The sequence below is a fragment of the Zingiber officinale genome, chromosome 6B, assembly GCF_018446385.1.
Source record: "Zingiber officinale cultivar Zhangliang chromosome 6B, Zo_v1.1, whole genome shotgun sequence".
Taxonomy (NCBI): Eukaryota; Viridiplantae; Streptophyta; class Magnoliopsida; order Zingiberales; family Zingiberaceae; genus Zingiber; species Zingiber officinale.
In genome coordinates this window covers 26,558,630-26,575,007 of record NC_055996.1, presented here as the reverse complement: position 1 = coordinate 26,575,007, position 16,378 = coordinate 26,558,630, and the positions used below count along the sequence as shown (strand labels likewise).

The 16,378-nt window shown below is 36.0% G+C and overlaps 1 protein-coding gene across 1 annotated transcript; it reads left to right on the top strand.

Moving 5' to 3' along the window:
* The first annotated feature begins 14,443 nt into the window (after positions 1–14,443).
* On the top strand, positions 14,444–14,926 carry LOC121990864. Its single transcript, XM_042544922.1, has one exon. The coding sequence runs from the start codon at positions 14,444–14,446 to the stop codon at positions 14,924–14,926; it is 483 nt and encodes a 160-aa protein (XP_042400856.1).
* The last annotated feature ends 1,452 nt before the right edge of the window (positions 14,927–16,378 follow it).

The window sequence follows — 16,378 nt, the reverse complement described above, 5'->3', positions numbered from 1 at the left end:
AAAAAAAAAATCAAAAACACGTCATACTAAATATTTTATACCAAATTTTTTTTTCCTAATGTTGTTGTAGCCGTCACTCAGAACATACTAAAATGAGAAAAATTGACTTTTTCATTCTAAAATTTTTTTTGTATTTAAAGTGAAATTGTATTAAAATACTTTTTTACCAACGAAATTACTTAAATTTTATCAAAATAGTTTTAAATTAATCTAAATCACTTTAAAATAGTTGTAACAACTACTTTAAGTAGCACTACATAATTAGGGGCTAGAATATTGATTTAGTGTTGGCCACAATATAATATAATTCATAAAAATAAAATAAGATTTTATAATAAAAAATACTACAAAATAATTATCTTACCATTATTCTTTTTTTTTTTTGAGTTTTCATATTTTAAAACTTTTGTACAATTACTTCATTATCAACGGTAAAAAAATATATTCTTCTCTTTATCTAAGACTATCATTCATTTAATCATCACTCATTTAATTACATAATTTGTCTTTCATAATACTCATGACACAAAATATTCTATCTATAGTAGCAATTATAACCGGCATAATTAATATTAATATTAAAATCTTATAAATCAATGGGTACATTATACCTTTATTTAACATAACTAACTTTTCTGAAATATCATCAAAGTCTTTCAATTCTTGAAATGCTTTGTTAAAATATATACACATATATAAGCTTCAAATTGATCATCAAGTATGAGGAGATCAATACTTGAAAAATATTATAGATAAAACTCAACTAGTTATATCAATTTTTTCTTATCAAATGTTGAAAATGAATTATGTGGACGCAAACAATCTACATAAAAAAGTAACTTCAATCCTGTCTCTGAAAAATGATCGTTTAACTCTTGAAGTTGAATACCAATAACACCACAGGATAAATCAACATGATAGTGATGTAAATTTGTCACTTCTTGTGGATTAAGATGGGGATGATCACGTGGTGCCAACATGTAAACATATCATCCATTTTGAGAATATCAATGTAATATTGTCAATACAAATAGTAAACTTTTTCTAAAATGAGTCGCAATCATCATCTATCATTCTTTGGAGTCAGTGTTTGCATACTTGTAACAAATTCATTGCATTCACAATATCCTGATATTTCTTTTTCAATGTCGTCGCCAATTCACTCGAAAATCCTAAGATATGTTTCATCAAGTGTAGATTGAATGAAAAATCAAATAAAAGTATTGGACCCCAAAAATTAAATGTCTCGGTTTTTATTAGGGCAACTTGAATAATCTTTTGAAATCATTTCGAGCACATCATTGACAGAGAACATAAAAATCAAACTGATCAAAGAATTGTAATGTGATCACCAACGTATATCCCCAGCACATTGAAGGTTGGTTCCTTGATTAAGTCCCTTGACCAGTTAAAAATTCACCCCTCTATAATGTCTTCACAATAAAATTTAAATGTTTCTCCTTAAGAAAATTAAACATTTGCATGATGATCCAACAATAATTACCACATCATCAACAATACGAAAGAAATTAGAAATTAGTAGATTTGTCTTGGTCATAGTTATAAGAGCCAATTGAAGTTGATAGATAAAACATCTATAAAATACACATAGATTGACCTTTAAAATGAATACTTTTAGACTATTAAATTTACCCTATATATTACTTACCCCAAAAAAGTCATGCCTTCTCAACTTAGACATGCTTAAGTTATATTTAGAGAACATCTTATCAATGACAACTTTAAGTAAGAGTGTTGTAGTACTAGTAACATGCTCAATTATGATAAAACGATCATTTACATGTCTACTACTATCTATATAACACAAAACAACTATCATTTGCTCCTTTACTGACACATCATGAGATTCATTAAATAAAGTAGAGAATAATGAATTATCAATATTTATGATAATAATATGAATTATTTCAATTACATAAGCACTTATTATATCCTTCTAAATATCAAATAATGTTAACGTGCAATTTTTAGAAGTATTTTTCAATATCACATCATTAATCTCTTTATTATAAGCACCTAAAATCTTTAGTTTTATAATAAAGTTAATGAAATGAAGAGAATATTCAGTTTCATCATAACCCGGAATAAATTTCCTTATCACAACAAAACTTTGATATAATCAATTGAAACATTAAGATGAATACGATAAGCATTTCATATTTGCTTTGACTATTTGTGAAAAAATGATTGAATGTGCTCATTTTAATTCATCAAAGCTTAACAATTCATTCAAGCTTTATAATGTTCACTATCATGCTCATCAACATAAATATTTATCCTATCGTTATTCTTCTAATTTGTAAATCCAACATTTGCAAGATGATCCAACAATAATTACCACATCATCAATAATACGGAAGAAATTAGAAATTAGTAGATTTGTCTTGGTCATAGTTATAAGAGCCAATTGAAGTTGATAGATAAAACATCTATAAAATACACATAGATTGACCTTTAAAATGAATACTTTTAGACTATTAATTTACCTTATATATTACTTACTCCAAAAAAGTCATGTCTTCTCAACTTAGACATGCTTAAGTTATATTTAGAGAACATCTTATCAATGACAACTTTAAGTGAGAGTGTTGTAGTACTAGTAACATGCTCAATTATGATAAAATGATTATTTACATGTCTACTACTATCTATATAACACAAAACAACTATCATTTGCTCCTTTACTGACACATCATGAGATTCATTAAATAAAGTAGAGAATAATGAATTATCAATATTTATGATAATAATATGAATTATTTCAATTACATGAGCACTTACTATATCCTTCTAAATATCAAATAATATTAACGTGCAATTTTTAGAAGTATTTTTCAATATCACATCATTAATCTCTTTATTATAAGCACCTAAAATCTTTAGTTTTATAATAAAGTTAATGAAATGAAGAGAATATTCAGTTTCATCATAACCCGAAATAAATTTCCTTATCACAACAAAACTTTGATATAATCAATTGAAACATTGAGACGAATACGATAATCATTTCATATTTGCTTTGACTGTTTGTGAAAAATTGATTGAATGTGTTCATTTTAATTCATCAAAGCTTAACAATTCATTCAAGCTTTATAATGTTCACTATCATACTGGTCAACATAAATATTTAACCTATCGTTATTCTTTTAATTTGTAAATCCTTCTCTAATAGAAGCTTTCCCTCTTGCTTGTTTTTCTTTTAGAGATATCAATACAAACAATACGTGGCATCTTTTTCTTTACTATATTCCAGTCAATCATTAAAATTCATTAAACCAGGAAGAATTGAACTGTCTAAATTGACTTATTACAAATTTTCATTTTAGAAATTCATATTCTGAAGGTTGACATGGTCCCTTTTACAAATATGTCCTTCGATCTTGATCCCTAATGTCAACATTGTAATTATAAATTGGAGTTCTTAGTCTAGGATCTATTGGTAGTTGTGAAAAATCAAATTCTTCAACTCCAACCTCTCCAATATTTTATTCTTCTAGTTCTAGATGTTTTCTTTAAAAAATCTATGCATTATAAATATAATGATTTCCTAATGAAAATAAACAAAAAATGAAATGATGATTCAAACATAAACGAGATTAATTAAGAACACAATGAGTCAAACATAAGAAACAATGATGATGATGATTGTAATTGTAGAAATAAAGAGCAATGGAAGGCTGGAAGCAAAGTACTTAATTAATTAGAAATCGCATTATCATCGGCGGACACTATCCCACCCAACAGCGATGCGGCCGCACAAGGCAGTAGTTGTGCAGTTGCCTTTGTTGGGTCTTTCGGGCCGCGAAAATCGCTTTTTCGCGTCGCGGAAACCCCGAAAGCCCCTAGCCAATGGATCCGTGCAAAAAAAAAGTTTGAAAACATACGAATACGATTTTCTACCTAGATCTACAAATGAAAAGGTTATACCTTTGAAGCGAAGCCCTTCGCGTTCCCGCTCGTCCAAATGGTTTCGGATCTCGAAGTTGTCAACGTAGACAACTCTCTATATGTATCCACACGAACACGTAGATGGAAAATCACACAAAAGATGTGCTAGCACCTTTTGATGATTCGGCTAAGAAGGAGGAGAGGGAGAAAGGAGAAGAGCACTTGAGGAAGAAGATGGAATTATGCCACTTGAATGAAAATGATCCAATTCATTCAAAATTGTGGCCGGCCACATTTCTAAAATGTAACCCCCATTCTCATTAAATGTAGCCATTAAAGAGAATGACTTTGTAACCCCCATGAGGTGGAACACTTTGATGATGTGGCACATCATCATTAGTCCTCCTAATGCCAAATCACTAATGATGTGGCAAATAGTCAAGTCAAACTTGACTCTTCCTCTTCCTCTCAAGTCAAGTCAAACTTGACCAAATCTCTCCCATGGTTGATCTAATCCAACCATTTGATTCAAGCCAACTTAATATAATGAATCTAATTCATTTAATTAAATTGATTCAATGAGTCATAATCTAAATTAGACTCATTGAACACATGAATCAACTTGAGTCTAACTCAATTAGCCCAATTAGGATTACTCTTAATCCAATTTGATTCATCAAATGAATCTAATCCTCTTAGTTCATCATATAAACCTAATCTCCATCTAATTGTCCTTAGTGTGTGACCCTATAGGTTCTTGTAACGTTGGCAATGCCCCTAAATCCATTTAGGAGCATAAGTAATGAGCGGTATCTAGCAACACATCATTACTACCCAAGTTACAAGAATGTTGAGATCCAACATCACCTTGTGACTACTAATTGTGACTCCTCATAATATATGACAAGTGTCCTTCTATCCTAGACATCTAGATTGATCAATGTGAGGCATAGACCGTGTCATCCTTTGACCAATCTAAATCTTGAACTCCAAGTAGACTCACTCAATCAAATGAGCTCAATATCTCATATTGACTCATTTGGGTATGACCATGCACTTCGTGGTCTCACTCTATCAAGAATATCGATGTTGCTCCCGTCATATAGGAGGGATAGATCCCATCTACATCACTCACATCCCTCTGTATAATTCGTTACATACCCAGTAATCGCCTTTATAGTCCACCCAGTTACGGGTGACGTTTGACGAAACCAAAGTACATAACTCCTTATGTAGGGAACCATGGTGACTTCAGGTCTAAGGACTAGTAGTCATACTAATAGCCACATGAGAAAGTATATGACACTCATATAACGATCTATGATACTTTCTCATGGCGGGTCATTCAGTATACATTCTCTAATACATACCCATGTGTCAACTTGATATCTCTATATCCATGACTTGTGAGATTAAGTCATCGAGTTGACCTACATGCTAGTCTTATTGCATTAACATTGTCCCTGAATGTTAATACTCGACTAGGAATAATTAAGAGTAGTGTTCCCTATATCATCTCACTATCGATTCAACCAATCGATTGATATAGGTAAGAACCTTCTACTTATGATGTTATTATACTTAGTTTATTTGGCACCAATACAAGTAAGTATAATAACTAAAAACCAAATGCCTTTATTTATATAGAATATGATACAACAAGTCCAAAAATACAATCATCAAATGATTGGCTGTAGGACTCTAGCTAACAATCTCCCACTAGCACTAGTGCCAATCAGTGTAGGCTCTAAGCCCCAATGACCTAGTGTGACCATCATGCTTCCTCTGTGCCAAAGCCTTGGTCAAGGGATCTGCGATGTTAGCCTCTGTAGGTACTCTGCAAATCTTCACATCTCCTCTCTCGATGATCTCTCGAATGAGATGGAAGCGCCGTAGTATGTGTTTGGTCCGCTGGTGTGAGCGAGGTTCCTTCGCCTGTGCTATAGCTCCATTGTTGTCACAATAGAGCTCAATAGGGTCAGCAATGCTAGGAACCACCCCAAGTTCAGTGATGAACTTGCGAATCCAAACTGCCTCCTTTGCTGCCTCTAATACAGCAATGTACTCGGCCTCTGTTGTAGAATCAACTACTGTGTCTTGCTTCGAACTCTTCCAGCTGACAACACCACCATTAATGCAAAATACGAACCCTGACTGCGATCGGTAATCATCCTGATCGGTCTAGAAGCTGGCATCACTGTAACCCTTTACAGCTAGCTCATCATTGCCTCAATATATCAAGAAATATTCTTTAGTCCTTCTTAAGTACTTAAGAATATTCTTGACCACTATCCAGTGACTTTCACCTGGATCTGACTGGTATCTGCTCGTCATACTCAAAGCATACGAGACATCAGGTCGAGTACATAACATGACGTACATGATAGATCCTATGGCTGAAGCATAAGGGATCTGATCCATGCGGTCTCTCTCCTCTCTAGAAGAGGGACCTTGAGTCTTCGAAAGACTCACGCCATGTGACATTGGCAGAAACCCCTTCTTGGAGTTCTGCATGGCAAACCGAAGGAGTACCTTGTCAATGTATGTACTCTGACTTAGGCCGAGCAATCTCTTAGATCTATCTCTATAGATCTGTATCCCTAAAATGCGGGATGCCTCACCTAAGTCCTTCATTGAGAAACATGTCCCTAGCCAAGTCTTGACAGACTGTAGCAAAGGGATGTCTTTCCCAATGAGTAGCATGTCATCCACATACAATATGAGGAAGACAACTATGTCCCCTACAACCTTCTTGTAGACACAAGGTTCATCTTCGTTCTTGATGAAACCAAACTGTTTGATTGCATCATCGAATCGAAGATTCCAGCTCCGAGAAGCTTGCTTTAATCCATAAATGGACCTATGCAGCTTGCATACTCTGCTAGTATGCTGTGGATCTACAAAACCCTCAGGTTGTGTCATGTACACATCCTCGAGTAGGTTTCCATTCAGAAACGCGGTTTTGACATCCATTTGCCATATCTCATAGTCATGGTAAGCTGCAATAGCAAACATAATCCGAATGGACTTAAACATCGCTACTGGAGAAAAGGTTTCATCATAGTCAATACCATGAATCTGCTTGAAACCTTTAGCTACCAAACGACCCTTATAGATAAGTCCATCCATGTCAGTCTTTCTCTTAAAGACCAACTTACACCCAATGGGTTTTACCCCTTCAGGTGGATCGACCAAAGTCCATACTTGGTTGGTGTACATGAATTCCATCTCGGATCTCATGGCCTCTAGCCATTTCTCAGAATCTGGTCTCATCACAGCTTCCTGATAGGTGGTAGACTCATCCTCTATGAGCACAACGCCATCATGGTCAGACAAGAGAAATGAGTATCTCTCAGACTGACGACGTACCTTATCAGACCTGCGAAGAGGTATGTCTACTTGAACTGGTTGTTGTTCCTCAACTCCTTGTGGAACAACATCATCCACAACACTTTGTGGCTTCAGTTCAACTTCCATCGAGGCATCAGTGCTATTGTTCGCATCTTGAACTTCTTCAAGATCGAACGTGCTCCCACTAGTCTTTCTAGAAACAAAGTCCCTTTCTAGAAAGATTCTAGTCTTTGCCACAACTATCTTGTGCTGACTGGGAATGTAGAAGTAATATCCCTTAGTTTCCTTGGGATATCCAATAAAGTAGCACTTGTCAGATTTGGGTCCTAACTTGTCTGAGACTTGACATCGAACATAAGCCTCACAACCCCAAATCCTCATGAAAGACACCTGGACATCTCTCCCAGTCCATATCCTATATGGTGTCTTTATCACGGCCTTGGATGGAACTCAGTTGAGTATAAAAGCTGCCGTGTCTAAAGCATAGCCCCAAACGTATGTCGGAAGATCTGTGTGACTCGTCATAGATCGTACCATATCTAATAGGGTACGATTCCTCCTTTCGGATACACCATTCCACTGTGGTGTTCCAGGAGGAGTGAGTTGGGATAGAATCCCACACTCAGCTAGATAGTCACGGAACTCATGGCTAAGGTATTCTCCACCTCGATCGGATCGAAGTATCTTAATACTCTTGCCAAACTGGTTCTGTACTTCATTCTTGAATTCTTTGAACTTTTCAAAGGATTCAGACTTATGTGTCATCAAATACACATAACCATATCTACTGAAATCATCAGTAAATGTGATGAAGTACCTATAACCGCCTCTAGCACTGATATTGAAAGGGCCACATATATCACTATGTATGAGTCCTAACAAATCAGTCGCTCTTTCGCTGTGCCCACTAAAGGGAGTCTTGGTCATCTTGCCTAGTAGGCATGACTCGCACGTCTCATAAGATTCAAAATCAAATGAGTCCAGCAAACCATCCTTATGGAGCTGGGATAAGCGCTTGTCATTTATATGACCTAAGCGACAGTGCCAGAGATAGGTTTGGTTCAGGTCATTTGACTTGAACCTCTTGGTATTTATGTTATAGATAGAGCTTTCAAGGTCTAGAATATAGAGTCCGTTTATCAGAGGTGTACTACAATAGAACATATCGTTTAAATAGACGGAATAACATTTGTTCTTTATTGTAAACGAGAAACCTTTCTTGTCCAAACAAGAAACTGATATAATGTTCTTAGTTAATGCAGACACATAACAACAATCGACTAACTCTAGTACAATCCCAGAGGGCAAAGATAGAAAATAAGTCCCTACAGTAACAGCAGCAACCCGTGCTCCATTGCCTACTCGTAGGTCCACCTTGCCCTTTGTCAATGCCCTGCTATTTCTCAGCGCCTGCACATCAGTATAAATGTGAGAAGCACATCCAGTATCTAATACCCATGATGTAGAAATAGATATATTGACTTCTATAACATATATACCTGAAATGGAAGTCTTACTTCGCTTCTTCTTAAGATCCTCCAAGTATACCTTGCAGTTCCTCTTCCAGTGCCCGGTTTGACCGCAGTGGAAGCAGGTAGCATCCTTGGCGACCCCTCCTTTAGGCTTCAATGCCTTGCCTTTGCCCTTGGATTGGGACTTTCCCTTGCCTTTGGGCTTGCCCTTGCCCTTATGTTTCTGAACCATCAGAACAGTGTTGGGCTTAGCCTTCTTAAGGTTCAACTCAGCAGTTCGCAACATACTAAGTAGCTCAGGCAGTGGCTTGTCAATCTCGTTCATATTGTAGTTTAGAACGAATTGACTGTAGCTATCCGGCAAGGATTGCAAGATCAGGTCAGTGGCCAGCTCTTGGCCAAGTGGGATCCCCAACCTTTGTAGGTTCTCTATGTACCCAATCATTTTGAGTACATATGGGCCTACAGGAGCCCCGTCTGACATCTTGCATTGAAATAGTGCCCTTGAGATCTCAAATCTCTCATGCCTCGCTTGACCTTGATACAGTTGACGAAGATGTTCAACCATATCGTAAGCGCCCATTAACTCGTGTTGCTTCTGAAGCTCAGAGTTCATGGTCGTGAACATTAGACAAGACACATCTAATGCGTCATCTTGATGCTTCTTGAAAGCATCTCGGATGGGCTGCTCTAGAACGTACAGTTTACGTTCTTGGGTGAGAACTATTCTCAAGTTCCTGTACCAATCCAGGAAATTTGCTCCGTTGAGCTTGCCCTTCTCAAGAACATATCGCAGGGAGAAAGTGTTCGTATTTGACGTCATGGTTATCTACAACAGAAAAATGCAGAAAATAAATATCATATTCTTAATCATTTAATTAGGTCTTTAACTAAATAATGCTCCCACTGAATTCTATAATTCATGTGGGACAAGATCCACATCATACTAACCCTTGAGTTAGCTTTGGCTAATACGCCCAAGACTTAGTATGATCGGTAGGTAACTAATTACCAATTACATCTCTATACAACTCTTGTTTATAGGATAAAATCCACATTTATATTAAAACTCGAGTTAGCTTTGGCTAATACGCCCAAGAGTTAATATAAACGTGATTTTGACCTATCTACCAACCATTGGATAATGCCTATAGTTAAACTCGATCCAATTGAGTTAACTAGTTACTCAATCTAATTGAGTTGTACTCACCCATGCGTTGATAGGCGGGACCAAGATTATCCCTCCGTACCCTACCAAGATAGTATGTGTTGCTCTGCTTTGGCAGATTCAACAACAACATGCGATCGAGGTAGCGGTAGGTATCACGGCATGGTAGGCATTACGAGTTGTCGCGATTTAGATCTAATCTAAACGATGATGTGTATCATATACTAGATAGATCTAATCTAATCGAAAGGTGCATCATGTGCACGACTTAGATCTAATCTAATCGTTAGGCACTAATTAATTACTTAATTAACTAGCATGCATCACATACACACAAAAGCAATTAATTAAATAATTTTGTGATTATGTCATGGCCCTACTACGATCTTCTCAAGCCAATGAGAAGATCGGATGGTCAACCTAAGGTCAACAGCTTCTCAAGCGCCTTCCTTTTGACCACCTTGTGTTGCTCGCGCCTTCCCCGTAACTCCGTCTTGAGTGGACCTTTCACCGCTTCAAAATTTACATTACATTTTGAAACTCGAGTTACATTCGAGTCTAAATCTAATTTACAACCAGAATATAAATAGAGAGGCACGACTCGCAGGTCGCGTATCAAATACAGCACACACAAACACACAAAATGGCACGCAAGCCATATTTTGAATTACAACACAAATTATCCAATCGAATTGGGTATTTGGGCCATGACTATCACAAAAATAATATATAATTCGAAATTATATATTTCTATAATTTTCTGTAATTTTTCCTATAATTTTATAATTTTTACAAGTACAATTTCCCGGCGGTTCCGTTTAGCGGTTTTCGGGCGCAATCGCGGAATAAATCCCCTTGCGGGGCCAGGGGTAGTGCCCCTACCCGCGATCTAACCATCGCGAGGGTTCCTTTGCGATCTAACAGCGCCTTAGCCCGCTGTCCCAAAAAGTTTTGGGGCGAAACTTGGTCGTTTTGGGAAAAACTTCTCGGTAGTCGAAGCCTACAAGTGTCGAAACACTTGTGCTTCGCTTCTACGAGAAAAATACCCATAAAAACTATAAAAATCATAAATTTACAGAATATTACAGAACTGAAAAGTTTTCATAAACACAAAATAAACTCGTATTCGTCTTCGCATGTGGCTCTGATACCACTGTTGGGTTTTTCGGGCCGCGAAAACCACTTTTTCGCGTCGCGAAAACCCCGAAAGCCCCTAGCCAACGGATCCGTGCAAAGAAAAAGTTTGAAAACATATGAATACGAGTTTCTACCTAGATCTACACTTAGATCTACAAAGGAAAATGTTATACCTTTGAAGCGAAGCCCTTCGCGTTCCCGCTCGTCCAAATGATGCCGGATCTCAAAGTTGTCAACGTAGACAACTCTCTATATGTATCCACACGAACATGTAGATGAAAAATCACACAAAAGATGTGCTAGCACCTTTTGATGATTCGGCCAAGAAGGAGGAGAGGGAGAAAGGAGAAGAGCACTTGAGGAAGAAGATGGAATTATGCCACTTGAATGAAAATGAATCCAATTCATTCAAAATTGTGGTCGGCCACATTTCCAAAATGTAACCCCCATTCTCATTAAATGTAGTCATTAAAGAGAATGACTTTGTAACCCCCATGAGGTGGAACACTTTGATGATGTGGCACATCATCATTAGTCCTCCTAATGCCAAATCACTAATGATGTGGCAAATAGTCAAGTCAAACTTGACTTTTCCTCTTCCTCTCAAGTCAAGTCAAACTTGACCAAATCTCTCCCATGGTTGATCTAATCCAACCATTTGATTCAAGCCAACTTAATATAATGAATCTAATTCATTTAATTAAATTGATTCAATGAGTCATAATCTAAATTAGACTCATTGAACACATGAATCAACTTGAGTCTAACTCAATTAGCCCAATTAGGATTACTCTTAATCCAATTTGATTCATCAAATGAATCTAATCCTCTTAGTTCATCATATAAACCTAATCTCCATCTAATTGTCCTTAGTGTGTGACCCTATAGGTTCTTGTAACGTTGGCAATGCCCCTAAATCCATTTAGGAGCATAAGTAATGAGCGGTATCTAGCAACACATCATTACTACCCAAGTTACAAGAATGTTGAGATCCAACATCACCTTGTGACTACTAATTGTGACTCCTCATAATATATGACAAGTGTCCTTCTATCCTAGACATCTAGATTGATCAATGTGAGGCATAGACCGTGTCATCCTTTGACCAATCTAAATCTTGAACTCCAAGTAGACTCACTCAATCAAATGAGCTCAATATCTCATATTGACTCATTTGGGTATGACCATGCACTTCGTGGTCTCACTCTATCAAGAATATCGATGTCGCTCCCGTCATATAGGAGGGATAGATCTCATCTACATCACTCACATCCCTCTGCATAATTCGTTACATACCCAGTAATCGCCTTTACAGGTGACGTTTGACGAAACCAAAGTACATAACTCCTTATGTAGGGAACCATAGTGACTTCAGGTCTAAGGACTAGTAGTCATACTAATAGCCACATGAAAAAGTATATGACACTCATATAACGATCCATGATACTTTCTCATGACGAGTCATTCAGTATACATTCTCTAATACATACTCATGTGTCAACTTGATATCTCTATATCCATGACTTGTGAGATTAAGTCATCGAGTTGACCTATATGCTAGTTTTATTGCATTAACATTGTCCCTGAATGTTAATACTCGACTAGGAATGATTAAGAGTAATGTTCCCTATATCATCTCACTATCGATTCAACCAATCGATTGATATAGGTAAGAACCTTCTACTTAAGGACGTTATTATACTTAGTTTATTTGGCACCAATACAAGTAAGTATAATAACCAAAAACCAAATGCCTTTATTTATATAGAATATGATACAACAAGTCTAAAAATACAATCATCAAATAATTGACTCTAGGGCTCTAGCTAACAGCCTTACAAGTGACCATGTCCCTACCTAATAGGCAGTGGTCACTTCACAAGCGAAGTGCGTTATGAGAAGGGTTTATGTTGGCGGTAGCATCACCATTTGAACAAGAAAAAAAGTTTATGGATTTAGGATTATCTTTGGCTTTGAGATATTTGGTTTTTGTGGAGTGTAGAGCGGTCAACGGAGGACTTGGTTACTCTTACTACAGGCCTGCAGAGTGTCAGCGAATGCAGAGAGGGAGTGTGGGAGACGAACATCTATCTTACCCTAAAATTTAAATGTTGCATTTTTTTTTTCTGAGCTTAAACATTGATAAAAAATTTGCATTGGTGAATGCGTTTATTTTGTCCGCTAAACTTTAAACATCATTATATTAAAATACTCTTTGGTCAAAATTATTTAAACTTCAACAAATAAAAAATAATTTAAAAATAATTGTAGTAGTTACTAAACAATTATAGCATCTACTAAGTAGTTGTTATAATATTACAATTTTGTATTAGCTGTTACATATTGTAACAATTAGTCATAGTTACTATAATAATATTTGAAGTAAGGTAGTAGCGCTGCTATTATAATTATTACATTAGCATTGGAAATAAGATATAACGTTGTAGCAGTGGCTCTACGACAACAATATTAGAAATAATTAATATTTAAATAGTTTTAACTCTCAAATTAAATTGATTATGATTATAATTATTTAATAATTTAAAGCATATTGGAGTAGTTTTAGATAAAGCACCCTATTATTTAAAATATAGGGTATTTTTTTAGATGCGGCGTGCTCTTTATTTGTTTATTTATTTGTTGTTTTAATGGGTGTAAAGAGAGTTTTTATCTCCAATAAAATAGATTTTATGAGAAAGAGGATTATGCACATCACTCCCACTATTATCTCAAATTTTAATTTTGATATCCGCATCTCCAATAAATTTTAACTTTTTTTTTTTATAAATTTAATTATTTTAATCATCACTTTCAACTTATTAAACTTTTGAACATTATCACGTTTATATTATTATATACACTTTCGTGTTACACCTCAACCAATCATGATCATCTAGCCGAGAATAGCTGTCAATTGATCACTTTTAATTTTGGAAAAAAAAACAGACATTTCAACCTTAAAAAATTATTTATTTATTTTTTATAAAATTGTCCTTCATAATTTAAAACCATTAAAGTTATTAAAAACATAGAATTAATATGCCGAAAATATAATTATAAATAAATAAAATAAATTGATACCGAAGTATATTAATAATTTGGCTTTAGATATTTTCCTTTTTACTTAATTAAGAATATATCAAAAAATAAAAGTAATTGCGGATCGTATTCTCCTTTTCAAAGTTGGCATATTTGACTCCTTCTGGAAGAAATCCGGAAGGAGCGTCTGCGTTGGAAGAAAACGACGTTACGCGCTTCGGAAACATCGAGCTCGTTACATCCGAAAATCGTTATATCCAAACGACACAATCCTCCACCCGTTTTATTTATTCGCCTGCTTCGCGTCGGAGCGGAGGCGAGGACATTTTGACGGTTAGGGTTTTGGGTGTTCGATTCGATCGGGGATATGGAGACGGAGCGCAACGTCGACACGTTCGACGAGGCGGCGCCTGCTGGCGGGGCACTCTGCTGCTGCTTCCCCTTCTCGAACTCCTCCTGGCAGCGGATCGACGCGCCGGCGCCGGGCGCGGATGATCGGAGCCGGTGGGAGAGGGTGAGGGTCCTGGCGATGAAAGTGAGGGAGTGGTCGGAGTTGGTGGCCGGGCCGAGGTGGAAGACCTTCCTACGGCGATTCGGGCGGAACCCCAACAGGGCCAGGGCGGCGCCGCCGCCGGGGACGATGAGGTTCGCTTACGATCCATTGAGCTACGCCCTCAATTTCGACGAGGGCCACGGAGAAGACTTCGACGGCGACGATGGGGGACCTCAGGCGGTCGGCTACCGCGGTTTCTCCGCCCGCTTGGCAACGTCTCCGGAGAAGTCCCCAGCGGGCGTCGTCGCCGGCCTCGACGCTCCGCCGCCGACTCCCTTCGTCTTCGGCGGTCATTGAAGATATCGGAAGTTGGTCAACGGACGGCGTTTGTGGCTTGTGGAGCAGTGAAGGGATTGGTCAAAGACGTTGCGTTATATGTTTGATCTCCGTTATGTATTTGATGTATACAAATTGTTAAATTGTTCTTGTGATATTTCTGCCCGTGATTGCGCTGTAGAGATGTGGATTAGGTTAAAAGGTTGGAGACAGAGGTTTGTTTGTTGTATTGGTTACCTTTTCAATTCTTTAATTCATATTGATTTATTTATTTTTATTACGTTAAATCATATTAAGAGGCGATATAAAGCCTTTATGATGTCCTTTCCAATTAACCAAAACATTAATTAAGATTAACTCTCCTGATACTCTACTGCACTTATGTTTATTATTGGTAAAAATCATAAGCGTCCTTTATTTTTGAAATCATTTGATTTTTTTTTTATTATAAGGTATCTCACCATCATATATAATTAGGGGACGTAAAACAGTTACTACACTGTTATAGTTATTATAATTGAGTTGTATATAAGTGTAACAGTATAGTTTTATGGGTCTACAACATATATATTATGTAAGCTTGATATAACATAACTTTTTATTCAGATTGAGTTATAAATCATATAATATATCAAATCAAAATTCGTTCATAGATTTATATTTATTAAATTTAGAGTCAAAACTCGACGAATTTAATTATGTCCACCCTCATATCTTACCACTTACATTAATGGCTAATAATCATCTTTGATTTACTTCTTCCGTGTTGACTTAGGGACGGATTGATAGAAACAGCCTTACCACTTACACTAATGGCTAATAGTCACCCTTAATTACCTCCTCCGTGTCAACTTAGGGACAGATTGATAGAAATACTGGGATGAACGAATCATCTTTTGCCACATATATTTATTATTAAGTGTAACAATAACAACTCAATTTAAGGCTAAAAATATCATTTAAATTATTTTTGAAAGTTTTTAAAAATTTTAATCCTCTTTATTAAAATAAAATTATTTTCTATATTGAGATAACTACGAATCATAATTGCTATAACTGTTATAATTGTAAAAATCATAACTGCTATAAGCTACAACTATTATAATTGTTATAATACGCCCGTCCAATTCAAAATTTAAATGAATATTATATACAGAATAATAATAAAAATAATATTATGGATAGTTATGTTATTTTAAATGAATGAGATGTCCTTTTAATAAAAAAAAATCAAAATGAAACGCCCCTTCAACAATTTAGACAAGACAAAAAAGAGCATCTTTTTAATTTTTACACTTTATTATTTATCAATGTAAATCATAAGTCCTTAATATACTTAGTATTTACGTTTAACTCTCAAGTTCTTCACAATAGTAACAATAGTAAAATGAGAGGACAATATATAATCAGTAATTCAAAGATATTGTAGTAAAAAGATGAAATCCACTACCCTAACAACCTCACATGGTCAGT

What these genes read in the sequence shown, in the direction of transcription:
- LOC121990864 (XM_042544922.1), top strand. Translation starts at nt 14,444, where the DNA reads ATGGAGACGGAGCGCAACGTCGACACGTTCGACGAGGCGGCGCCTGCT.